The following is a 26656-nucleotide window of genomic DNA, read 5'->3' on the forward strand; positions in this document are numbered from 1 at the left end:
ATCTTCTCTATCCAAAAATGGACCCCAAGATAAAGAAAAAGGGAAATGTTTTGCTTTTTATCCTTCTTCTGAGATTTATAAAAGTCCCCCAGTGTGCTTATTCCATTGTGTGCTTGTTAGCCAGTCACCCCCCCCCCCCAAACTTTAGCCTTTTAGCAGGTATAGCAAACCAGCAGTTGTGATGCTTATGCCTTTCTCAGTCCAACATGGTTTCTAAGTTCTCTGGTTTGGTAATATATAAACAATTTTACCTACAGAAAATGTTCTACTCCAAATGAACCATAAAAAAAAAAAAAAAAGCAGGTAGCATGGTGGTGGGTAAGGGGTAAGCATTATTGCCAGCAAGGACTACAGCTGCAAAGAGTTTGTATGTTCTCCCCGTGTTTGTGTGGGTTTCCTCCCATGCCCCATAAACATACAGCTAGGTGAATTTAGACTGTGGGGACCGGGGCCAATATGAGAGTACAGCACTGCGGAATCTGTGTGGGCTATATCCATTAATTATTATTATTGCAAATAGTTAGATGCTAAGAAGATTGAAGTATACATTAAAATGAGTGAATAAAAGTCAAGTAATTACGGTATTGAAAATCAGTGGCATTCATAGATTAAATCAATCATAGTAGTGATAACATTTTGACCAGCTCTCCACCAAACATAATACTTTGACAAATAGCTACTGTTTATTTAGGCACAGCATATTTATACAGTGTGCATGAGCCCAATTTATCATTTATGTAAATATGTGACATACAAAATTAGAATATTTATTGGTCCTTTTCCAGGTGGAAGCTCTCCTTGAGAGCACCCATTAAAAGTGTGCATTTTTATCAGAAAAACATACAATTTTTTATTTTTTGTCGTTTAAACTTTATTGCTCTTTTTTTCTCAATGATTTTTCCATGGAAAACCTGCTTGTCCGTCCTCACTTAGAGCTAATTATTAGATTAGCATCATAAACATTCACAGCCTGTTTTTGTACTTCTAAATGCCGACATACAGAAATATTGAACATCTGCCTCTGGTGTTTATTAGGGATAAATATTCTATGTTGCCCTCTTCACAGTTTGCGATGATGAATGTACAGGCCTCCTTCTTGATGACTTGGATCAGCTAAACCAGATGGTCATGAGCGTCAATCTTTCTGGCCCACTGCCTCCTCCATACAGAATGCTGTTTAGCATTGAAAATGAGACTCAGGAATTGAAGGTAAATGTGCTAGTCTCTTGCGTAAACATGCAAATCAATGAGGCTGATGAAAAGCCACTGTGATTTTTGTCATTAGTTTGGCTGCTGTTTGTAACCTGGATTTACATTACTTTGCCAAGATGCACAAAAAGGAGCTGATATTTTTTATTTTTTATTTTTTTTATATCCCTTTGTTGATAAATTAATTGTACTTTGGTGGATTTTTGTATTACTTTATGGATAAAAACAGACTGCAAATTTATCAGCTTTCTTCCAGTGCCTAGGATTAGTTAGTCGATTCCCAAGTTAAATGAGAGAACAGTAACAGGGGACAGAGGATGTAAATTTGGCTTGGTTGATTCTGAAGACACGTAGATATGATAAACAAGCAATTTAACCCAGTAGGAAAGCTACTACAAAGGCAATGTGAATGATGGTATTTGTAATTATTTATGTAATTGTCTAATTATTTATGCTTGTAAAGAATTAACCAAGCTTCACGTTATATTGCTTGATAAATTATTTAGATACAAACTCATAAAAAAAAAAATGTTAACAAAGAATCTTAAACTTCTTGCAAACAAATTAGAAAAAATATTCATATAAACAAAATAGTTAAGGTGCTAGGGATCATGCACAGGGCTGTATAACCTTTATTACTTGGGTTTTAATGGGTAATAATGTATGTTAATTACTTTTCAGATATATCTTTTTTTATGGTAGAATGGTTATATCTATGGTAGAATAAATTATTCTGGTCTTTATTAAAATGTTGCTTAGCTGAACAGTACAGACCGGTCAGAGTGAAATACATTGTTTTCTAGCCATAACTTCTAAATCTTAGATGATGTTTTCTGAGAAAGAGAGAGGGACTCAAGAATAAGACAGCAGGCCTCCTTACGGATGGATTTCACTAAGACAGGACATAGCACTATGCATGCTGCAGAAAACATGCTGAGCAAAGTTTTTAATAAACACCTATGGGAAAAGTGTATTCAATACCATAATAAGAACAATGCAACAATAAAAGATGTATTCATAGATGTCCAGCTAAAATTTGCAACTGCAATGCATTGATTTGAGGCTTTGTAAAAAAGAAGTTGGTTTTCCAGAATAAAATTACTGAAGTGGGATATGGGATTGTATGCTAAAATACATAGAGGTCAGCATTTTATCAAATCTATAAGGGTATAAGCAGGGCCGGTTCTGCCTTAAGGTGATTACATGAAGAGGAGGTTTTTACAGTGTGTCACCCGAGTAGTAAGCTGGGGCGAGTCAAAGGGTGCCAAAATTAGCTTTTGTTAGGGTGGCAAAAATCCTTGAGCCAGCCCTGGGTATAAACATGTTTGTCAAACAACATTAGACTACATAAGTTATCTATTATGGCTTTAGAAAAGTTTTCATCAGTTGAGGTCCCAGTGCTGAGACCCCCAGGAATTAACGAAAGGTTTTATATTAATTTGGTTGCTTTTTAGGTAAAACTGTTAAATCCAGCATTAAAACAGGTAAAACAGTTAAATTCAGTGAATGTATCTTCTGCTCAAGTAGCAAATTGATCATAAATTACAACTAACACAGTCCAAAGAACTCATACATGATGCCAAAACTTAGTGGATACTGGGGATAAGTCCCAAACACACACACACACACACACACACACACAGTTAAAGGAAAGCTGTCAGCAAGTTCACCCACACTAAATCCAATACACTGGGTTATAGTGTTGGTGAACAGGAGTCCAAATAAGGGTCAACTACATTTTTTTGTTGGGTTGCCGCCGAGTTTTCATCCTGTAAAGTCCCGTAATTCACCCCCTTAGTTGTGTTCTGCAGGCATGTTCCCTGCCGGCAGTCATACTTTGGGTCCTGGAGGAAGGTGCCTAAGCCGGCTCCCCTTATTCGCATATAAATTCTGTTCAACTCCAAGTCCTAGTGACATGCAGTCACACGCACCTAAGCGCTGCGATCTATATGCAGAGCGCATGCGCTGAAGATTTTAAGAAGCTCTCATGTCCTAATCACGCGAGAGGTGTGTGTTCCCTGAGAGCGCTTTGCACAGTATAATTGTGTATGCGCCGGGTCCTCGCTACTACCGACTTCTGTAGTAAGAGCCTAGAGGTGGCAGCAGCATGAGGAGACCATAACCTGGCAGAATGACACAGCCTGGAATTGGCGGCAGCACAAGGAGACCATATAGTGGCAGAACAACCCAGTCTGGAGGTGGAAACAGCCTGACAAGACCATAAAGCCTTACAATAGAGAAGATTAAAGATATTTTTGAAATTTCAAATCGAAGATTTTAGATTCCGTATTTATCGGGGTATACCACGCACCGGCCTATAACACGCACCCTCATTTTACCAAGGATCTTTGGGTAAAAAAAGTTTTTTACACAAATATCCTTGGTAAAATGAGGGTGCGTGTGTGTGCATGTGTACACCCCTGATACACTGTTTCTGACCCCGCAGAAGCCCCCAGGAAAGGCAGGGGGAGAGAGGCCGTCGCTGCTCGCTTCTCTCCCCCTGCCTTTCCTGGGGTCTAGAGCCCTGCTGCCACTGCTTCTCTCCCCCTTGTTCTCGGCGCCGCTGCCCCTTCTCTCCCCCTGGCTATCGGTGCCGCTGCCCCATTGCCGGAACTTATAGCCAGAGGCAGAAAAGGGGCAGCAGCAACCATTGCCGGCACCGCTGCCCCGTTGCCTCCCCCATCCCCGGTTGCATAATTACCTGTTGCCGGGGTCGGGTCTGCGCTGCTTCTGGCCTCCGGTGTGGCATCCCCTGCGTCGTTGCTATGCGCTGCGAGACGCAATGATGAGTGACGTCACTCGTCAATGCGGCGCGCAAAGCATAGCAACGACGCAGGGGACGCCACACCGGAGGCCAGAAGCAGCGCGGACCCGACCCCAGCAACAGGTAATTATACAACCGGGGATGGGGAGGAAACGGGGCAGCGGCGCCGGCAATGGGTGCTGCTGCCCTTTCGCTCCCCCTGGCTATCGGAGAGATAGGGGGAGAGAAGCGGCGGCAACAGGGCTCTAGACCCCAGGGCAGGCAGGGACAGAGAAGCCGGCAGGTCTCTGCACCTGCAAAAGCCGCTGCAGTTCATTGATTTAAAGTGCCCGCGAATAACACGCAGATAGACTTTAGGCAAAACATTTTAGCCTAAAAAATGCGTGTTATACGCCGATAAATACGGTATATTAAAATTTCAACATCTTAATTTAAGGTGCCAACAGCATAAGGAGACCAAATGGAAGCACAATGACATAGCCTGGAGCAGGCAGCAACATGAGTAGACAATAGGGCTTCACAATCCCTAAGATTAAAAGATGAATTTAAAAATTGAAATTGAAGATTTTGAAATTGAAATTTTAGATTACACTCGCGAATTTTAATGTCCCGGGCCCCAACGTGTGATTACAAAGGACCAAATCTAACAAGGAGTCACGTGTCACATCACGTGCCTGGAGGTCACGTGCCTGGAGGTGGCATCAGTATGAGGAGACCATATAGTGGCTGAATGACAGCCTGAAGTTTGTGGCACCACAAGGAGAGAATAAGGAGCTAAATGGCACAGCCTGGAGTTTGTGGCTGAAGCATGAGGAGACCATATAGTGGCTGAATGGCACAGCTTGGAGTTGGCTGAAGCATGAGGAGACCATATAGTGGCTGAATGGCACAGCCTGGAGTTGGCGGCAGCAAGAGTAGAACATTTAGTGACTGAATAACATAGCCTGTAGGTGGCTTAAGCATCAGAAGACCATATAGTGTCTTTATGGCACAGCCTGGAGGTGGCTAAAGCATGAGGAGACCATATAGTGGCTGAATGGCACAGCCCGGAGGTGGCTGGAGCATTAGGAGACCATATAGTATCTGAATGGCACTGCCCCGAGGTGGCTGAAGCATGAGGAGACCATATAGTGTCTGAATGGCCCAGCCTGGAGGTGGCTGAAGCATTAGAAGACCATATAGTGTCTGAATGGCATAGCCAGGAGTAGATGGCAGCATGAGGAGAACATACAGTGTCTGAATGGCACAGCCTGGAGGTGGCTGAAGCATGAGGAGACTATATAGTGTCTGAATGGCACAGCCTGGAGGTGGTGAAGCATGTGGAGACTATATAGTGGCTAAATGGCACAGCCGGGAGGTGGTGAAGCATGAAGAGACCATATAGTGGCTGAATAGCACAGCCTGGAGGTGGAAGCAGCAGCATCAGGAGTCCTGAAAGTGACCTGGTGATAGAGTGGTGTGGTAGGTGGCAATACCAGTACCTGGTGATGAAGGTGGGTTAAAAAAGGTCTGATGTGGAGGAATGTTTGTAACTGGGGAGCAGTGCCTTAAATCTGTTTGGCGCTATCCATATTTGTGAAGTGTTAGTGTGGCACCATGGTCAATCTACTCTGATGCATCAGGCATTGGTGGTTGGAAATCCTGGCTGATCCATGCCTGATTCATCTTCACAAAGGTCAGTCTCTCCACATTTTTTATGGAACGACAAGTTCTACTCTGGGTGACTATGGCCCCTGCCCCACTAAACACCCGCTCTGATAGCACACTACTGGCTGTGCAGGATAGCTTTTCCAGGGCATACTGCTAGTTGCGGCCACAAATCAAGTTTGGCTGCCCAGAAGTCCAGCGGATCTTCAAGATGTGTTGGCATGGGCATGTCAAGGCATGCCGACACCTGCTGGTTCAGGTCCTGCTCCAGGTGCACCTGCTACTGATGAGTTGCTCCACTATGCAGTTGAAGAAAGATACTCATCAGCAACTGTAAACTCAAGCTGTAGACTGTAGACTGATGGAGCTGGTACTGCTCCTGCCACTCCACCCCTCCACAGCAGCCATGGCAGTGGAAGGTGAGCGCAGGGGGCCCCTCGATTCAGACCTGCGAGAGGATGGACAATGGTGCCGATAGGCATCGACCAACTGACTACAAAGGATGCCTCTGTAGTAGGTCACTTTGTTCTCCCTCTGAGGGTGTAAAAAAAGGCCCCTATTTTGTGGCGGTAGGGAGGGTCCAATAAGGTGGAGATCCAGAAGTCTTCCCGCTGCCGAATGGTGACAATTCGGCTGTCACTACGCAAGCAAGTAAGCATGCATCATGCCATTTGTGCAAGTTACTCGGAGGGACTCCCTGCCTTCCTCTCCACTGCATACTTCCAAGGTGTGTCTGGGTCCTCTGTCTCACCTTCCTCATAACCCTCTAGCTCCTCTAGCTGCTCCTGCTCCTTCTCTCCCGTCAGATTACTAGAAAAAAATCCCATTTGGTGAAACCTAAACTGTGCTCCACTCTGCCCCTTCCCCTCCTCCAGTTCAGCCCCTACAGGGCTCTTGTGGCCGTGAGATGTAGGCACCATATCTCCAGTGCCCTTACCAGCCATCGTTTCCAACACGTGTTGTAAGAAATGAAGCAGTGGAATGATGTCATTCATCCCGTTATCCTGGTGACTTACCAATAATGTGGCTTCCTCAAAGGGCCTGCGCAAATGGCAGGTGTCACGTATGAGCCGCCACTGGTTCACATTGAAGTTACACAGGGGAGTACCTCTAACCGATTGGATCATCAAGAAATCGGTGATGGCTTTTCTCTGTTCGTACAGTCGGTCCAACACATGGAGGGTGGAATTCCAACGTGTGGCAATGTTACAAATCAGACTATGTTGGGGGATACCGTTCTGACGCTGCAGCTCAAGGAGGGTGTGCTTTGTGGTGTACGAGTGGCTGAAGTGCATGCAAAGTGCAATGAATAGTGGAGCTGAACCCACAGCATAATATACTTCTTTAGGGGAGGGAACAGCATAGGACAGAGGCAATGGGAGGACACAGACTGCTCCCGAGCAATGCCAACTGAGGGTTGTGTCTGAGGAACACACTGACTGGGGTATCAGATGTCACTTGTGATGAAGTGGATGACCGTGTTAACCAATCGTTGACGGCAGATGGGTTGCTGGTCAAGACCTGACCACTAGCTGATACCGGGAGATCAGGCCTCTCGCTGCAACTCCTGCTGCCAATCGCCCTTCATCTGCTGCGACCTCTGCCTGATGAATTTAGGCCTCTGCCACTCCTCTGTGCATGTCCTGCAAAGTAGGAGGAGTAAAAATTTTTGAGAGCGCTACTGTTAGATGGCGATGGTTGAAGTCAAGAAACGGTATGAGCCAGCACTTATGCAGGACTAACTTTTATTGAAAAAAGAAATCAAGAAAGTAAAAACAGGACAACGCGTCTCGGCGCTCGCTGGTGCCTTCCTCAGGTCCACAATCATAACTACAGAAGAAACATATACATAGAATATCAAAAATACATCTCCTTTCCATCTGTGCATGTCCTGGCACTTCTCTGCCTGACATACTTAGTGCGTATATGAGGGGAGTACAATACGCTTCTGTAACAGACCGTTTCTGCACACAAGGGGTTAAAAACCGTTTAGGCTATAATCCCCTTTTCAGAAACACAGGCACAGCTACTGCAGAACACCAAACTCCCAAACTGGATACAAAAGAGCACTCCAAACTGGAACCACACGAATAGCTGCTAACAGACGAACAGGAAAGGCTCCCAAGTGGCTTACACTCCTGGCAATCAGTCTCTAACAGCATACAGTGAATCCCCCCACGAACAAGACACGGCTCTGTGTTGAGGGTCAAGCAGTGGTCTGAGGTGCTGGCACACCCAGCCTGGTTTTTATTACAGTCTTTTCAAATACAGGACCGCCCACAGGGAGGTATAAAACAACCAATCACAAATCAGTTACATCCCACATATTCCCTCCCCTTATCCTGAGAGGAAACTCAATTACACATACAGTTAAAAATAATTTTTTACCCAACTTTCATAACTCTAAAACTATACATCACATTCACATAAAAATTACATATTCACAATCAATCCATTCAGGGGAACAACATATAAAAAAAATGGCATGAATCAGACCAGGGGTTCAAAAGTTGGTAAAGTATCTTTTGGGCCCTGGCTGGCACATGGCTATCTGGCTCAAACTGGTTCCACAGAGCCCTCTGTCCTGGAGACAATGGGAAAATAATCCAATTATATCCAGGGATAGAGGCAGACTCCATTGAGCACATGGTTGCAAAAAGATATAAAACTACACAATGCCACAATTACTACATAAAACATATACATGCAACATATCCCCAGATAGCTTAGGTCTGAGCGCACATTATCAAAGAGACCACACACATACAGTTCAATTGCCATGGAGCTAAAGTCTTTCCCATAGTCTTTCATTATATGAATGGGCTCCATGGCATAGCTATCTGGGGTATCACCGCTCACACAGGGCAAGTACCGAATAACCCCACTGTATTTAAAGGGCCAGAATGAGTGACATACACTCTGGTATGGCTGAATACTGTTTTTAAAGGGCCCAATCTCCCAGGGCCATAGTCCAAAGGCAGCAGGCGGGCAACCAGGCTTCTCCACTGCAATGTGGCGAGATTGCTCTCTTCCCAGCTTCACTATGCTTAAAACTGTACTTGTCTAGAACAGCAGAAGGTGTGTACTTTTGGTTGTTCTTTTACAGTATCTAGACTTTTTACAGATTAACAGGTACAAAATAGTACAGTACTTAGATGTACGTATGTGGTATGCACTTATGATTGCATAAAAATGCGCTACAGTATGCTTAAAAAAGTATTTGAGTACAACACCAGCCAGTGAGTGCTGCCTGGCCTTTCACAGTATCTAGGCCCTTGACAGATTAACAGGTACAAAATAGTATACTACCTAGGTGGATGTATGTGGTATGCACTTATGAAGGCAGAAAAATGCGCTACATTATGCTTAAAACACATATACTTGCACAACACCAGCAGTACACAACAGCGCTGGAGCACACAAAAGCTGTGTACTAAACTCAAAATCGCACTCTGTGAAAAACTATTGGGAATGGACTGCTGGGTATTGTACCATCTACAAACTAGTATAACCAGCAGATGATTTGTTGTGGAACAAAGACACAGAATTGTGCTGAAAAATTATTCCTGCCTCCTCTGCTAAGGTTTATGAAGTTGAGGCAGCTTGTTGAAATGTATGAGGCAACACACAGCTCTCTGCCCCTCTCTTATATACAATGCTGTAGAAAGTGACTGGGAGGTTAACGGCTGCAGTAAAAATCTTTTTCAGTGGAAAAAAGCACTGCTCTCTGTCCACCAGAATGCTCATGTGATTAGGAGGTGAAACGCTGATGGAAAAAGCTTTTCTGTGTAACACACAGGGCTGTCTGTCCTATCGCTCTGCAGTGTAATGAATGAAGTGGCTGGCCGCAATATGGCTACCGATTATTATACATCACAGGGGTGACTGGCTGCTGATAGGCTGCATCCTGCATGTGATTCAGGGTCATCCCTCCTACCTGCCTTCCCACCTTCCCAGAATTGCTTGCCCCATGTCCTTACATGTGGATCCGCCATTTTAGATGCCCTGGTGCCTGGTCCGCACTAAATGGAGTTTAGTGAAGTGATTTGCGTGATAGAATCGTGGCGATATGCGCATTCGTTGCACATTGAATTTTTCATGAAATTCGGAAGGAATTCGGATTTGTCAGCTTCGATTTGCTCATCTCTACCTATAATAATCTATGTGCACTGTATTATAAATGTGTGTAACACTGATCCACAGTACAGCTGTGTGAATGAGCTTTATTGCAATAAACCCTATATTATAACCTTACATAATTTATTGCTGATACTGATTTACTGAGTAAAAGTTATTCTTCATTGCATTAGTATGCTGATACATTTTTTTTTTATTAAAGCTATTGTATGAATGCTTTTTGCATATATTTATTCAATTTTTATGAAAAACAAATCATCAGTTGCAACTTTCAGGAAACCTTCTACATTCCCAGTATTTAGTAATTGCATTGTATCCGTGGTGCTGATAGCAGTCTATTGATTCGGAGCTCTCCCACTAATTCCCAGCTCATATGATTGTGACTACATCTTTTTGGCAGAATGTCTTGCTGACAGCAGTAACTTGTACTGAACCACAAACAAATATTAGCTAAAGCTACTGAGCCAAGTGTAGGTATTAATGACATGACGCTGGGTGTGCAATCAAGATTCCAATCTGGCATTAAGGCACTTGTCCCCTGGGTGCAACAATTTATCACACTAGGTCAGTTTCCTTCCTCTCTAAATGGATTTTAAAAACATAGATGACATGAGGAGGATAAATGATTGTCAAATTCTATTTATCATAGAGGAGGTAATGAAATGTGCAAATCTGGTTTAAAAAAAAAAGTTTTGATATATTAAAAATGTATCTACACTTGATAGAAGTGATTAAAGAAGAACTCCAGCGGGAAGACAATGGGGCAGATTTATGAAAACTGAGAGAAAAAACTGTCTTTGGTGCCCAGGGCAACCAATCACTGTGCAGAGTTCATTTGTCAAGGGCATTATAAGAAATGAGAACTGTGCTAAGATTGGTTGCTATGGGCAACAAACACAGTTTTTTACACAGTTTTGTAAGTCTTCCGTATTCTATGTGTCTCCTGAGCACCGCATTAATCATAATTACTCAATTCAGTACCTACGGTATAGAACTGGAAAATCCACCTTCTCCTAATGAAATTATAGGCCAGAAGTTCCCACAGTAAATATTATTATATGCTACTACTAGTCATTGTTTTTAATTGTGAGTGACACTACTGGACCTCCAGAGTGAGAGATCAAACAATGTGTCTATATGCCTTAGACTAAAGTTGTTCTAACCCGCCACCACTGGTGGGTTTGGGCGACAATTTTTTAAGTTTCAGAAACTTTTGAAGTCGTAGAGACATCTAAACCAATGATGTTTGTAAAGAATCAGGTTGTCTCTGAATTTTTGTCTCTGATTTTTAATACCTGACCCTATTGTTTAGGGAGAGATAAGCTCGCGCCAGAGATCCCTGACTGCAGCTTGCCCCTCCACTTTCTGCAGAGAATACATTTGTACAGTGTATGGGAAGGTTGGTAGAGTAACTGAAAACATATGGCATCCCTTAGACTAGGTTTACTTAAAAGACCTTTGTTACCGTATGTAATTTGGTGGCTTTCTTCTGTGCCACTACACCTCTCTCCTCTAACATCAAGGCTGCTCTGCTGTTTCATTGACACACAGGGCTTGTCTGCTGATGGCACCCCTGTGTGGATTGCATGTGCCTTCAATGGGGATTGCAGTGCATGCGCAGTGTGTCTAACAGATTCATTGCATGTGGTGGCACATATGTCCGTCAAACATATGTCTGCCCAGATGCGCAGTGCCACACCTCTCTGACACTTAACAGAATTACTGCCACCAAATTTCATAGCAAATGTTTATTTAGCATATAGACACTCCTGGTATATTTTGCAGATAGTTTTATAGGGTTAAGTAAAGTGACAGATGCACTTTTTATGTCTATGGGCCTGTCTGGAATACATATGCACAACATTAGCATCCCTTTATGACATTTTGCCGATGGACAGCTAGGCGTAGACCAAAAAATTTGGTCTAAATGCAGCCTTACCGCATCTGTTGCAAGGCAGCTTCTTCTTCCTGTTGAAGCATTGCTAAGCAGAAGAGTTATTTTTTGAGCATTTGCTTACTGACACTAGCATTTACTTGCAGTTTACATACAGGTTTATTATTTAGTGTTAGCTTTTTTTTCTATAAATAATATTCACAATAGTATTTTCAGTGCTTAAACAAAATATGCCTAGCGTGTTACAGTTTTTTTTTTAATACAATCATGTGGCTGTCTATAGGGATACAATTAAAAATAGAAGCAATGTCCAGCAGTTCCAATTATGATAGATGATCTCCACTCCTTAGTCCCCGTCTCAACACAGGAAAGTGGCTGCCTAGCCTGAATCAATGCTGGTTATCACTAATCACAGCTATATACTTTTACAGTTTATCTCTTTAAAAAAAAAAAAAAAAAACTTCATTCATTATACAGGGTGGGCCATTTATGTTACGCCGAGCGCTCCGGGTCCCCGCTCCTCCCCGGAGCGCTCGCTACACTCTCGTTACTGCAGCGCCCCGGTCAGATCCGCTGACCGGGTGCGCTGCGATACCGCCTCCAGCCGGGATGCGATTCGCAATGCGGGTGGCGCCCGCTCGCGATGCGCACCCCGGCTCCCGTACCTGACTCGCTCTCCGTCGGTCCTGTCCCGGCGCGTGCGGCCCCGCTCCCTAGGGCGCGCGCGCGCCGGGTCTCTGCGATTTAAAGGGCCACTGCGCCGCTGATTGGCGCAGTGGTTCTAATTAGTGTGTTCACCTGTGCACTCCCTATGTATACCTCACTTCCCCTGCACTCCCTCGCCGGATCTTGTTGCCCTTGTGCCTAGTGAAAGCGTTCCCTTGTGTGTTCCTAGCCTGTGTTTCTGACCTCCTGCCGTTGCCCCTGACTACGATCCTTGCTGCCTGCCCCGACCTTCTGCTACGTCCGACCTTGCTTCTGTCTACTCCCTTGTACCGCGCCTATCTTCAGCAGTCAGAGAGGTTGAGCCGTTGCTAGTGGATACGACCTGGTCACTACCGCCGCAGCAAGACCATCCCGCTTTGCGGCGGGCTCTGGTGAATACCAGTAGTGACTTAGAACCGGTCCACTAGCACGGTCCACGCCAATCCCTCTCTGGCACAGAGGATCCACCTCCTGCCAGCCGGCATCGGGACAATTTATATGTATACACCTTAATATAATGGAAATGGTTGGTGATATTAACTTCCTGTTTGTGGCACATTAGTATATGTGAAGGGGAAACTTTTCAAGATGGGTGGTGACCATGGCAGCCATTTTGAAGTTGGCCATTTTGAATCCAACTTTTGTTTTTTCAATAGGAAGAGGGTCATGTGACACGTCAAACTTATTGGGAATTTCACAAGAAAAACAATGATGTGCTTGGTTTTAACGTAACTTTATTCTTTCATGAGTTATTTACAAGTCTCTGACCACTTATAAAATGTGTTCAATGTGATGCCCATTGTGTTGGATTGTCAATGCAAGCCTCTTCTCCCACTCTTCACACACTGATAGCAACACCGCAGGAGAAATGCTAGCACAGGCTTCCAGTATCCTTAGTTGCTGCACATCTCGTATCTTCACAGCATAGACAATTGCCTTCAGATGACCCCAAAGATAAAAGTCTAAGGGGGTCAGATCGGGAGACCTTGTGGGCTATTCAACTGGCCCACGACGACCAATCCACTTTCCAGGAAACTCTTCATCTAGGAATGCTCGGACCTGACACCCATAATGTGGTGGTGCACCATCTTACTGGAAAAACTCAGGGAACGTCCCAGCTTCAGTGCATAAAGAGGGAAACACATCATCATGTAGCAATTTCGCATATCCAGTGGCCTTGAGGTTTCCATTGATGAAGAATGGCCCCACTATCTTTGTACCCCATATACCACACCATACCATCAATTTTTGTGTTCCAACAGTCTTGGAGGGATCTATTCAATGTGGGTTAGTGTCAGACCAATTGCGGTGGTTTTGTTTGTTAACTTCACCATTCACATAAAAGTTTGCCTCATTACTGAACAAAATCTTCTGCGTAAACTGAGGGTCCTGTTCCAATTTTTGTTTTGCCCATTCTGCAGCACCTTAAACTACGGATACTGGAAGCTAGCATTTCTCCTGTGGTGTTGACAATCCAACACAATAGGCAGCACATTGAACACATTTTATAAGTGGCCAGAAACTTGTAAATAACTCATGAATGAATAAAGTTAAGTTAAATCCAAGCACATCATTGTTTTTCTTGTGAAATTCCCAATAAGTTTGATGTGTCACATGACCCTCTTCCTATTGAAAAAACTAAAGTTGGATTCAAAATGGCCAACTTCAAAATGGCCACCATGGTCACCACCCATCTTGAAAAGTTTCCCCCCTCACATATACTAATGTGCCTTAAACAGGAAGTTAATATCACCAACCATTCCCATTTTATTAAGGTGTATCCATATAAATGGCCCACCCTGTATGTATCAAAGATACCGAAAACCACAAACCACAGAATAGGATTGTACACCAAACATGAAATCATAAATACATTTCCATAATGCAGCCAAGGCTTGTTGTTAGTACCATGCAAAATAACAGGAAAGGGAAAAAATTTACCCATATCTAAAGAGTGTACTATAGCTCTAATCGCTATACTATATATGTCCTGCCTCTGTTAGGTAAAAGGCCCAGGCCCAGCCTCCTTCTTAGTGCCCGGGCATGTTACTTCACACTGACACCCAGCTTATTAGCAGTTGAGGCAGGGCATGGCTTTGTACCATTTAAAAATATATGTACAACATTACCCATCCTGCAATTCTGTGGCACTGACCCTGTTGTAAGAGCATCTAGAAGGATAAGATACAATGCTGTACCAATTACTGAGCTCAATTCTCTTAATACATGTAGATGAGGGTTTATTGGCATTTATTTTTGTTGAGGAATACTAGGTGAGGATCCTTGCTACTGTCTCGCTGAATGATATCTAGCACTGGCTGCTTATTGGTGAACACAGATGAAAATTACAAGTTTTCTAGCTCTAATATCCCTTTGTCCTCCTCAAGTTACAGAATATATTATCAGACTTCCATAGTCATCTTTTAGCCTATGTTATCAGATTTTTTCTTTATGGCATTCATTTGTTTACAATTTTGGAGGGATTTTTTTTTTTTTTTATTGTTTAAAAACACACTGCAACCTGCCTGGGTTCAAGTCGATCTGGATGTCTGAGCTTAATTGCCCTGATGACACGTTCTCCCCATCCTGGCAATAATGCATCCTTAGAAAGCAGGTCAAGGGCAGCATCAGGGTAAATAAACACTGGCACTGAGGTGGACCAGTGCTGGCACTAGAGCTGGTGAGGTGAGTATGCTATAGTTTAAAGATACATTTTTAGTTATGCAATATAAGAACTATAAACTCGCTATGCATATTTATTTCAGTAGTCAGGGTGGATGTAATGTTGTTTTGTATTTTTCTTTATATGACGATAATAGAATGCCATTAATTTTTCTTGCCTGAAATACAGCGGCTCAGTTTGAAAAAGCTAGGGACGTAGCCCCATGTGTTTGAGCTGCTGCAGTGTACGGTACATGACTAATGATAATTGCGAGATGTCTAAATGTATGTGGAAACGACTCCATGCATTTCCTTGCAAGTGAATAAACTTTTTATTATGAACATGTAGTAGGGCTGTCATAACAGTGTGGAATTGATGAATTGCAGTGAAATAAAGATGCTCTGTGTGCACACAGTTGAAAGTGCCTGCAGTACTGAAATGTGTCTTAATAACTTTTCAGCATTTACTGTCACCTCAACGAGCTCCTGAAAGACTGCTCCAGCTGGCACAAAACAACCAAGATACTCTTGTCATTGAGATAGATGAGCTACTGAACAGGGTAAGAATACAGAAAATACTACTAAGCAATTGAGAGTTCATGCTACATGCGATGACAGCAAATATTCTGTGACTTCATTTTGTCTCTAATGCTTCAATAAGTCTGAAATCTCTTTCTTTTTCAAAACATACCCTATGCACACAGCTTACTTTCATGATCTCACTTCCTTGCAGATATACTATAATATACCTGTTGGGTTTAGATACATATATATTATTCTGTCACTCATCTAAAGAGCTTCGGTTGTCTAATTTACATCTGGTTTCTGTATTCATCTTCACATATTGAGTCACATATTATTTAGGTAATCTGACATGGAACTGCCAGTTATTCCAGAAGTATAGGGTAGGAGTGATGATACACAGGACAATTAAAGTTGTATATTACTCAGTACCTATTGCCGGTGATGTACATATAATTTTTATGTGTCTGGTACCTATATTTCTCTCACAAATACCTTCTATCTGTTCTCACTTGGTTTGTCATTTTGTGCTTTGGAGGGGGTGTCATCACTCTGCATGACTCATCTTACTCCTTGTGTGCTGGGTCTCTTCATCCAATCACTGTAGGCTAATCTGTAAGCCCCTCCTCCCTGCTGCAGTCTGATAGGATAGGAATGAGCACAGAGGAGTGCTAGTCCTGCCCTTACTTACTGGACTTTGTCCATGCCTGTGGATAAAGAGGATGCTGCAGCCAGACAGGGTTGTATTCTGGATGGTATAGGGTGTTTTATATAAGCAGTAAAACAAAAATGTGTGCAGCTACGGTATGAATTAGAATAAATGTATACAAAAGGACAACCAAACCTCAAGGACTCCATCATTAGAAATGGTGCATAATGTATAATAATTTTATATTAGGAGACTGTGCTTCAATATTATATAATCGTTTATTAAAATGTAATGGTTAAAAATATTAAATCAATAATAATGCAAGCACTAATGACAAATAACAATAGCCTACCACTGGGCCCTAGTGGCAGGGAAAATTGGTTAGCAGAAAGCATGCACAATAGATGGTATAATGTTGCATAGACCGGCACCTGGTAAGGGTTCAGAGGGTTTTCTGTAGGATTATAGCTGTCTGTTCTATGTCACTCAAATGCTCATTGAGGAAATATTAACTGATGCATTCATCCACTCAGATACAGTTCTTATATTAAAGGTTAGCTTACGTCTCACCCAATGTGCATACAGACAGCCGCTGTATGGACCTGATGGATGCAATGGACCTGATGGATGTAATGCGGCTGTTTACTCTGGCTGTGCTGTTGTTACAAACTGGCTGATACAGAGTCTCTGTAGAATACAGTTGACGGTGGACGCTATTGCCAGGTACTGTGCCTGATGCTCTTAGCCTACTAGACGCGTTTCAGGGCACTAATAGTAGTGTCACAACCCCTTCTTCAGTAGATAAGAAAGTTGCACTTTCTTATCTACTGAAGAAGGGGTCGTGAACACTACTATTAGTACCCTGAAATGCATCTAGTTTAGTCTGAACGGAGCACAAAAGAGACTCACTGCTATTTACTTGGGAGCCTCCATTCATCCATGAACTTCCACAACATGTGCAGCTGAGGCCGCCCTAGCCCTCCGACATCACTGGCCATCTGCATTGGAATGCTACACAAGTGCCAGGGCAGTGGCATGTGGGAATTTGGCTAAGAACCTCAGGCACTGTACCTGGCAATAGCGTCCACCGTCAACTGTCACTGTCACATTGAAAGTCAATGGTCAGGAACAATCTTGTTGAGAACATGTGGTCCATACTCAAAGCAGGCGGAGTTAACAAAAACACAGAAACTGTGATAAACTCCAAGCACTGATTAGGCAAGAATAAGTTCACATCAGTCAGGATTTGGCCCAGAAGCAGATCTCCAGCATGCCAAGACAAGTTGCAGAAGTCTTGAAAAGGAAAGGTGAACGCTAGACTTGTGCACAAGAAAAATTTTCGTTTCGTTTGGTTTTTTCGTTTTGGAAACATTTTTCGGTTAATATTTTTGGTTTAGATTTTTCGGATACATTCGGTATTCGGGTGTTCGGTTTGATTTTTGGGATACATTTGGTATTCGGGTACATTCGGGTAAATCTTTTTATTCTTTTTTGGACTTTAGCGATCCTAAAAAATTATGGAGATATCTTTTTTATTAAAATTTCGTAGGGTACCATAAAAAAAAAAAAAAAAAAAGATACAGTAGTGATGGAAAAAATTGTATCTAACGAAATGTATCTTTTTTATTATGAAACGTTTATTCATTTTTAAACAGGGATCAATTTATGTGAGCGGGTAAAGCACAAAAAATGTAGCCAACAATAATAAAAATGTAGTGTGTGGGTGTTTTTCCCTTATTTTTTTTACATTTTTTAGGTAGCACTACTACTCCCAGCATTGAACACACTGTTCCATGATGGGAGTAGTAGTTACCTGTACTAATTGACAGATCGCCGGGGTCCCTTGCGATCCTCTTGTATAATGTATAGATGCGGCGGCCGCTTTTCTATGGTTCCCTTGTCACGATGCCGGCTGGCAGGAGGTGGATCCTCTGTGCCAGAGAGGGATGGCGAGGACCGTGCTAGTGGACCGGTTCTAAGACACTACTGGTTTTCACCAGAGCCCGCCGCAAAGCGGGATGGTCTTGCTGCGGCGGTAGTGACCAGGTCGTATCCACTAGCAACGGCACCTCTCTGGCTGCTGAAGATAGGCGAGGTACAAGGGAGTAGGCAGAAGCAAAGTCGGACGTAGCAGAAGGTCGGGGGCAGGCGGCAAGGTTCGTAGTCAGGGGAGATAGCAATAGTTCTGGTACACAGGGTATAAACACACAAAGAACGCTTTCACTGGCACTAAGGCAACAAGATCCGGCAAGGGAGTGCATGGGAGGAGACTAGATATAAGCAGGGAACAGGTGGGAACCAATTAAGCTAATTGGGCCAGGCACCAATCATTGGTGCACTGGCCCTTTAAGTCTCAGGGAGCTGGCGCGCGCGCGCCCTAGAGAGCGGAGCCGCGCGCGCCAGCACATGACCGCAGGAGACGGGAACGGGTAAGTGACCTGGGATGCGACTCGCAAGCGGGCGCGTCCCGCTGTGCGAATCGCATCCCCAACGGCCATGGCAGAGCAGCGCTCCCGGTCAGCGCTGACCGGGGAGCTGCAGGAAGAAGGGCGCCGTGAGCGCTCCGGGGAGGAGCGGGGACCCGGAGCGCTAGGCGTAACAGTACCCCCCCCCTTAGGTCTCCCCTTCTCTTTATCGGGAAACTGCCTCCCCTGGGATGAGGACACCGGGAAAGGATGGGGGGATTCCTCAACGGCAGGCAGAACCGCAGGAGTAGGAATGGGGAGAGAGGGCAGAGGGCGGGACCTGGCACGGGGCAGTGTGACACCAGGACGAGGGCCATGAGGGGACACAGAAGCTTGCCTGATGGAACTGGGAGGGGGGGAGGGGCATTTCCTGTGGCAGGCAGAGTCCTTAATGACCTTAGGGGGACCAGATACAGGAGGAACCACAGAGTTACGGCAAGGGTTACTGGGAACCGGTTTTAGACAGTTCTTGGAACAAGAGGACCCCCAACTCTTGATCTCCCCAGTGGACCAATCCAGGGTTGGGGAATGAAGTTGAAGCCAGGGAAGTCCAAGGAGAATTTCCGAGGTGCAATTGGGGAGGACCAAAAGTTCAATCCTCTCGTGGTGAGATCCGATGCTCATAAGAAGGGGCTCCGTGCGGAAACGTATGGTACAGTCCACCCTGGCTCCGTTGACCGCGGAAATGTGGAGTGGCTTGACAAGACGGGTCACCGGAATCCGGAATTTATTCACAAAGGAGTCCCGAATAAAGTTCCCAGAAGCTCCAGAGTCCAGGCAGGCCACGGCTGAGAGGGGAGAGCTGGCTGAAGTGGAAATCCGAACAGGTACCGTGAGACGTGGAGAAGCCGACTTGGCATCAAGAGACGCCACACCCACGAGAGCTGAGTGCGAGCGTGCGTTTCCCAGACGTGGAGGACGGATTGGGCAATCCACCAGAAAATGTTCAGTACTGGCACAGTACAAACAAAGATTCTCTTCCTTACGGCGATTCCTCTCTTCCAGGGTCAGGCGAGACCGATCCACTTGCATGGCCTCCTCGGCGGGAGGCCTAGGCGCAGATTGCAGTGGAGACTGTGGGAGAGGTGTCCAGAGATCTAAGTCCTTTTCCTGGCGGAGCTCTTGATGCCTCTCAGAGAAACGCATGTCAATGCGAGTGGCTAGATGAATGAGTTCATGCAGGTTAGCAGGAGTCTCTCGTGCGGCCAGAACATCCTTAATGTTGCTGGATAGGCCTTTTTTAAAGGTCGCGCAGAGAGCCTCATTATTCCAGGATAGTTCAGAAGCAAGAGTACGGAATTGTATGGCGTACTCGCCAACGGAGGAATTACCCTGGACCAGGTTCAGCAGGGCAGTCTCAGCAGAAGAGGCTCGGGCAGGTTCCTCAAAGACACTTCGAATTTCCGAGAAGAAGGAGTGTACAGAGGCAGTGACAGGGTCATCGCGGTCCCAGAGCGGTGTGGCCCATGACAGGGCTTTTCCAGACAGAAGGCTGACTACGAAAGCCACCTTAGACCTTTCAGTAGGAAACTGATCCGACATCATCTCCAGATGCAGGGAACATTGGGAAAGGAAGCCACGGCAAAACTTAGAGTCCCCATTAAATTTGTCCGGCAAAGACAGGCGGAGGCTAGGAGTGGCCACTCGCTGCGGAAGAGGTGCAGGAGCTGGCGGAGGAGATGGTTGCTGCTGCTGTAGCTGAGACTGAATCTGCTGTAGCTGCGACTGGAGTTGCTGAGTCATGGTGGTCAAGTACGACAGCTGGTGATCTTGTTGGGCAATCTGTCGGGCTTGCTGGGCGACCAGTGTGGGGAGGTCGGCGACAACAGGCAGAGGAACTTCAGCGGGATCCATGGCCGGATCTACTGTCACGATGCCGGCTGGCAGGAGGTGGATCCTCTGTGCCAGAGAGGGATGGCGAGGACCGTGCTAGTGGACCGGTTCTAAGACACTACTGGTTTTCACCAGAGCCCGCCGCAAAGCGGGATGGTCTTGCTGCGGCGGTAGTGACCAGGTCGTATCCACTAGCAACGGCACCTCTCTGGCTGCTGAAGATAGGCGAGGTACAAGGGAGTAGGCAGAAGCAAAGTCGGACGTAGCAGAAGGTCGGGGGCAGGCGGCAAGGTTCGTAGTCAGGGGAGATAGCAATAGTTCTGGTACACAGGGTATAAACACACAAAGAACGCTTTCACTGGCACTAAGGCAACAAGATCCGGCAAGGGAGTGCATGGGAGGAGACTAGATATAAGCAGGGAACAGGTGGGAACCAATTAAGCTAATTGGGCCAGGCACCAATCATTGGTGCACTGGCCCTTTAAGTCTCAGGGAGCTGGCGCGCGCGCGCCCTAGAGAGCGGAGCCGCGCGCGCCAGCACATGACCGCAGGAGACGGGAACGGGTAAGTGACCTGGGATGCGACTCGCAAGCGGGCGCGTCCCGCTGTGCGAATCGCATCCCCAACGGCCATGGCAGAGCAGCGCTCCCGGTCAGCGCTGACCGGGGAGCTGCAGGAAGAAGGGCGCCGTGAGCGCTCCGGGGAGGAGCGGGGACCCGGAGCGCTAGGCGTAACATCCCTGCACTCATGTATCTATACACCTATTCATATTTCCCGCAGAGCTGTGATTGGCCAGATGGTCAAGGCCAATCACAGCTCTCTGTAAGAAATAGGAATATGTGTATATATACGGCCATCCAGGGGACCATAGGAGAGCGGCCGCTGCATCCATACATTATACAGGAGCATCACAGCGGGTGTCAGGAGGAGTGATACCCGCAGTGATCTTTCCTTTACTACAAGTACTACTACTGCCAACATGGAGTACACTCTGCTCCATGCTGGGAGCTGTAGTACCTGCATTAATAGACAGATCGCAGCGGGTGTCAGAAGTTACACTCGCTGTGATATGTCTATTAATGCAGGTACTACAGCTCCCAGCATGGAGCAGAGTGTGCTCCATGTTGGGAGTAGTAGTACCTGCAGTAAGGGACAGATCCCAGCGGATGTCACTCCTCTTGACACCCTCTGTGATCCTCCTGATGTGAATTTCGGGATCATCTGTTCTCAAAGCTACAGAGCCGGGAGAACAGCTGACGATGAGCCGTAGGTATACATTGTATATCTACTGCCCAGCAAGAAGTTACAGTGAGCCTGCAATGTGTATACAGTATACACATTGCTGGCTCACTTAACCCCTTGCTGAGCTGTGCGCTATGCGCAAGCCAGGCAAGGAAAGTGTTAACATACACTGCTGGACAGTGTAGGTTAACCCTTTGGGCGGTATACACTATATACAGCTATCTATAGATAGCTGTATATAGTGTATACAAAAGACGAAGTCCGCTTACTTCCATCGAGTCCCGGGCAGGTCCGTGTAGCTCCGACCCTAGTGATGACGTCATTAGGGGCAGAGCTAAAGAAGGGAGCAAGGCTAGTTCATCTGAAGCTCTGTTCACATTGTCCGTTTTGTATAATGTGAACAGACCCTTCTGGCAGTGTCTACCCAGACAGGGAGACTCCAGCTGTTGCTAAACTACAACTCCCAGCATGCCCAGACAGCCAAAGGCTGTCTGGGCATGCTGGGGTTTTTAGTTTTGCACCAATTGGTGGCTCCCTGTTTGGGTAGACATTGCATCATGGGTGCTCTCCCCGGCGGACAGCGCCAAAAATGTCATAACCAATTTTTTGTGTTTTTTTTCTTCTCATTTCAGATCCGTGTATGCAGAGGATTACTGTGGATTTGATGGATTACGGCGGATTATTATTTTTTCTTTTAATAAAATGGTTAACGTGGGCTGTGGGGGAGTATTTAAAAAAAAAAATTCCAATGTGTTGTTTTTTCTTTTTAATTGAATTTTCAGGCTTAGTAGTGGAAGCCGGTCTTATTGACGGAATCCATTACTAAGCCAGGGCTTAGCGCTAGCCCCAAAAACAGCTAGCGCTAACCCCAAAATATTACCCCGGTACCCACTGCCACAGAGGTGATGGGAAGAGCCGGTACCAACAGGCCCGGAGCATCAAAATGGCGCTCCTGGGCCTAGGCAGTAACAGGCCAGTAACAATGGTCCTCGCCCACCCTGGTAACGTCAGGCTGTTGCTGTTTGGTTGGTATTGTGCGAAGAATGAAAATACGGGGAACCCTAAGCGTTTTTATTTTTATTTATTTAATTAAAAAAATAAAAAAATGTATAGGGTTCCCCGTATTTTCATTCTCAGCACAATACCAACCAAACAGCAACAGCCTGACGTTACCAGGGTGGGCGAGGACCATTGTTACTGGCCCTCCCCAGCCTAAAAAATCCAGCCTGTTACCACCTAGGCCCAGGAGTGTAATTTTTGACGCTCCGGGCCTGTTGGTACCGGCTCTTCCCGACACCCCTGTGGCGGTGGGTACCGTCAATAAGACCGGCTTCCACTACTAAGCCTGAAAATTCAATAAAAAAAAGACACAACACATTGGAAAAATTATTTTATTTAAAAAAACACTCCCCCAGAGCCCTCGTTAACCATTTTATTACAAGAAAAAAAAAATCTGCCATAATCCATCGAATCCGCAGTAATCCTCTGCATACACGGATCTGAAACGAGAAGAAAAAAAACACAAAAAAATTGGTTATGACATTTTTGGAGCTGTCCGCTGGGGAGAGCACCCATGATGCAATGTCTACCCAAACAGGGAGCCACCAATTGGTGCAAAACTACAACTCCCAGCATGCCCAGGCAGCCTTTTGCTGTCTGGGCATGCTGGGAGTTGTAGTTTAGCAACAGCTGGAGTCTCCCTGTCTGGGTAGACACTGCCAGAAGGGTCTGTTCACATTATACAAAATGGACAATGTGAACAGAGCTTCAGATTAACTAGCCTTGTTCCCTTCTGTAGCTCCGCCCCCTAATGACATAATCAGTAGGGGGCAGAGCTACACGGACCTCCCGGGACTCGAGGGAAGTAAGCGGACTTCGTCTTCTGTACACACTTTATACAGCTATCCATAGATAGCTGTATATAGTGTATACCGCCCAAAGGGTTAATCTACACTGTCCAGCATTGTAAGTTAACTCTTTCCTTGCTGGGCTTGCGCATAGCGCACAGCTCAGCAAGGGGTTAAGTGAGCCAGCAATGTGTATACTGTATACACATTGCAGGCTCACTGTAACTTCTTGCTGGGCAGTAGATATACAATGTATACCTACGGCTCAGCGTCAGCTGTTCTCCCGGCTCTGTAGCCTTGAGAACAGCTGATCCCGACATTCACATCAGGAGGATCGCAGAGGGTGTCAAGAGGAGTGACATCCGCTGGGATCTGTCCCTTACTGCAGGTACTACTACTCCCAACATGGAGCACACTCTGCTCCATGCTGGTAGCTGTAGTACCTGCATTAATAGACATATTGCAGTGAGTGTAACTTCTGAAACCCGTTGCGATCTGTCTATTAATGCAGGTACTACAGCTCCCAGCATGGAGCAGAGTGTACTCCATGTTGGGAGTAGTAGTACTTGTAGTTAAGGAAAGATCACTGCGGGTATCACTCCTGACACGCGCTGCAATCCTCCTGTATAATGTATGGATGCGGCAGTCGCTCTCCTATGGTCCCCTGCATGGTCGTATATACACACATATTCCTATTTCTCAAAGAGAGCTGTGATTGGCTGGAACCATCTGGCAAATCACAGCTCTGGGGGAAATATGCATAGGTGTATATATACGTGAGTGCAGGGGACCATAGAAGAGCAGCTGCCGCATCTATACATTATACAAGAGGATCGCAAGGGACCCCGGCGATCGGTCAATTAGTACAGGTAACTACTACTCCCATCATGGAACAGTGTGCTCCATGCTGGGAGTAGTAGTACTACCTAAAAAATGTTTTTAAAAAAAGTGAAAAACACGCACACACTACATTTTTATTATTGTCGGCTACATTTTTAGAGCTTTACCTGCTCACATAAAGTGATTCCTGTTTATAAATTAATAAACATTTCATAATAAAAAAGATAAATTTCGTTAGATACTATTTTTTCCATCACTACTGTATCTTTTTTATTATTTTTTTGTTATTAGAATCAATTCTTTATGTTCTTTTACGGATAACGAATGCATTCGTTATTTTGCTATTCGTATTATCGTGGCTATTCGGGAATGTTCAAAATATGTTTTCGTGCATTCGGATTGATCCGAATGCCCGAAAACTGTAAAATTCGGTAAATCAGACATTCGTGCCGAACCAAATTGCACATGTGTAGTGAACGCTGTATGATGAGCTTGTGGGGATGTAGGGTAGGAAGGGTGTAGCTGTGCAGTGATGAAAAGGTGTTGGACAAACCCTTAACTGCCATGACGCCAGGGTGCGGGTTCTTCCTCTATATATATATCCTACCGCCACCCGACCCAGGAACGATAGGGAGGAATAAAGGATTGTCCACAACCGGAGGTTTAGTAAACTGGGAATAACTTTACTGCAACGTTTATGCAGGTTAACAGTAGTAACAGTCTTTACAGAGGACCGAACTTTAGGTTCCTCACAGTTGGTTGGGACCTTTTAGGGAAAATAAGCTCTGAGGCTTGCTTTACACTGTTCCACTGAATTTAGGGTTTGGTTTTAGGTTCAGTAGTCATGTAGATTTAGGATTGAGTTTAGTTAAACTCACGGTTTAGTATTCGGTTGAAGCTAGCAGGCTTCAGGCCTAGATTTGTCTTGCAGGTATACACGGAGCTTTTCTCTCTCTGCTAGTCCGGAACCCAAGAGAGCGAGGATTGGATACAGCGCCCTTATATGACAAGGGGGCAGCCTCATAGCTTATGGTTCCCACCAACTGTCAGTCCTTTCACAAAGCATTGTGGTACATCATCTGACCCACTCACGTGACCTGAAAGGTCCTTAAGCTTAACCTAACAGTAGACTTAGTAGTCATGTGACCTAAGGTCCTGGAAGTACTATACATACATATATATATATATATATATATATATATATATATATATATATAAATTATATCCAAATTATATACATCAAACATATAAAATTAAAGAAGGAAGAGTTGACAAGGGGCTATCCGAAATATCTTACCGATGCGCAGGAACTCTGACTTTGGGGACTTAGCACACAAGGTACGGTACGATGTACGGTGCCGGGATACCACAACTGTAAATATTGAGTCAATGCACAAACTTGATGTATTTGTCAATAAAAGTTTAAAAATGTATGAAATGTTTATACCTGTACTTCAGTATTCCATATAAACATTAAACTAATGTTATCTCTACCCCAGCCCACTGTCCCCTAGCTCATTGGATTATCATCCCTAAAAAGTGTCCACAAACTAGGCAATGGACCCTACACTAGCTGAGTGCAAGGCAAAGTCAGACAGGCCAGGTCAATAACAGTCGGTCACATCAGCGTCAAACCAGGATCGCAGCAAAGTATGAAATCAAAAAATAAAGACAATAGATAAAGGTAAAGTCGGGTCACAACTGAAGGTCACAAAGTCTTAAATCACAATCCAAGTAGAAAATCAGGAAAAGCAAGCAGGAGAGTTAAAAAGCCAGGGAGTACAATAATCAAATCTGCGGGATAATGCTAGTGACAGTCAGGAGACACAAATCATGGGCATCTGACACAGCAGATGCCAGGTTTAGTTATCCCACCTTCTGGAGGTAAAAGCACAGGCACAACAGTTGAATGGTCTGACACTCCCCCTCTGGATTGGTTGAACAGGCTGGCAGCAGTATGATGTGTGGCTCTCGGCTGAACAAAGCTAGTTGTTATAGAGACCCCAGGATGCTTCTGGCAGTGCCCTACAGTTCCTAGCAACTAAAAGATCTAAAAACAATAAAGCAGAAAACTTAGTGAGAACCAAAATTAGTTTCAGTCTTGAAACTTTTGGTCATATGCATTATAGAGTAGACAGCTTCTTAAAGTTTCTTCTTTAGTTTAAGGAACCCAGTTTTTGTGCATGGTTCACTGCTTTAAATAGGCAAAATATAATTATATCTATTGTTTTCTTTAGAGAT

The 26656-nt window shown here is 44.9% G+C and overlaps 1 protein-coding gene across 2 annotated transcripts in view; it reads left to right on the forward strand.

The window, feature by feature from the left end:
- LAMA2 (laminin subunit alpha 2) overlaps positions 1-26656 on the forward strand; it is a 943701-nt gene that overhangs the window by 718684 nt on the left and 198361 nt on the right. For both annotated transcript variants that reach the window (XM_056566521.1, XM_056566522.1), the window contains 2 exons: positions 1067-1209; positions 15479-15577. In XM_056566521.1, the coding sequence (XP_056422496.1) occupies positions 1067-1209; positions 15479-15577 (242 nt within the window). The remainder of the gene's footprint in view (positions 1-1066; positions 1210-15478; positions 15578-26656) is intronic.

The sequence above is a fragment of the Hyla sarda genome, chromosome 3, assembly GCF_029499605.1.
Source record: "Hyla sarda isolate aHylSar1 chromosome 3, aHylSar1.hap1, whole genome shotgun sequence".
Taxonomy (NCBI): domain Eukaryota; kingdom Metazoa; phylum Chordata; class Amphibia; order Anura; family Hylidae; genus Hyla; species Hyla sarda.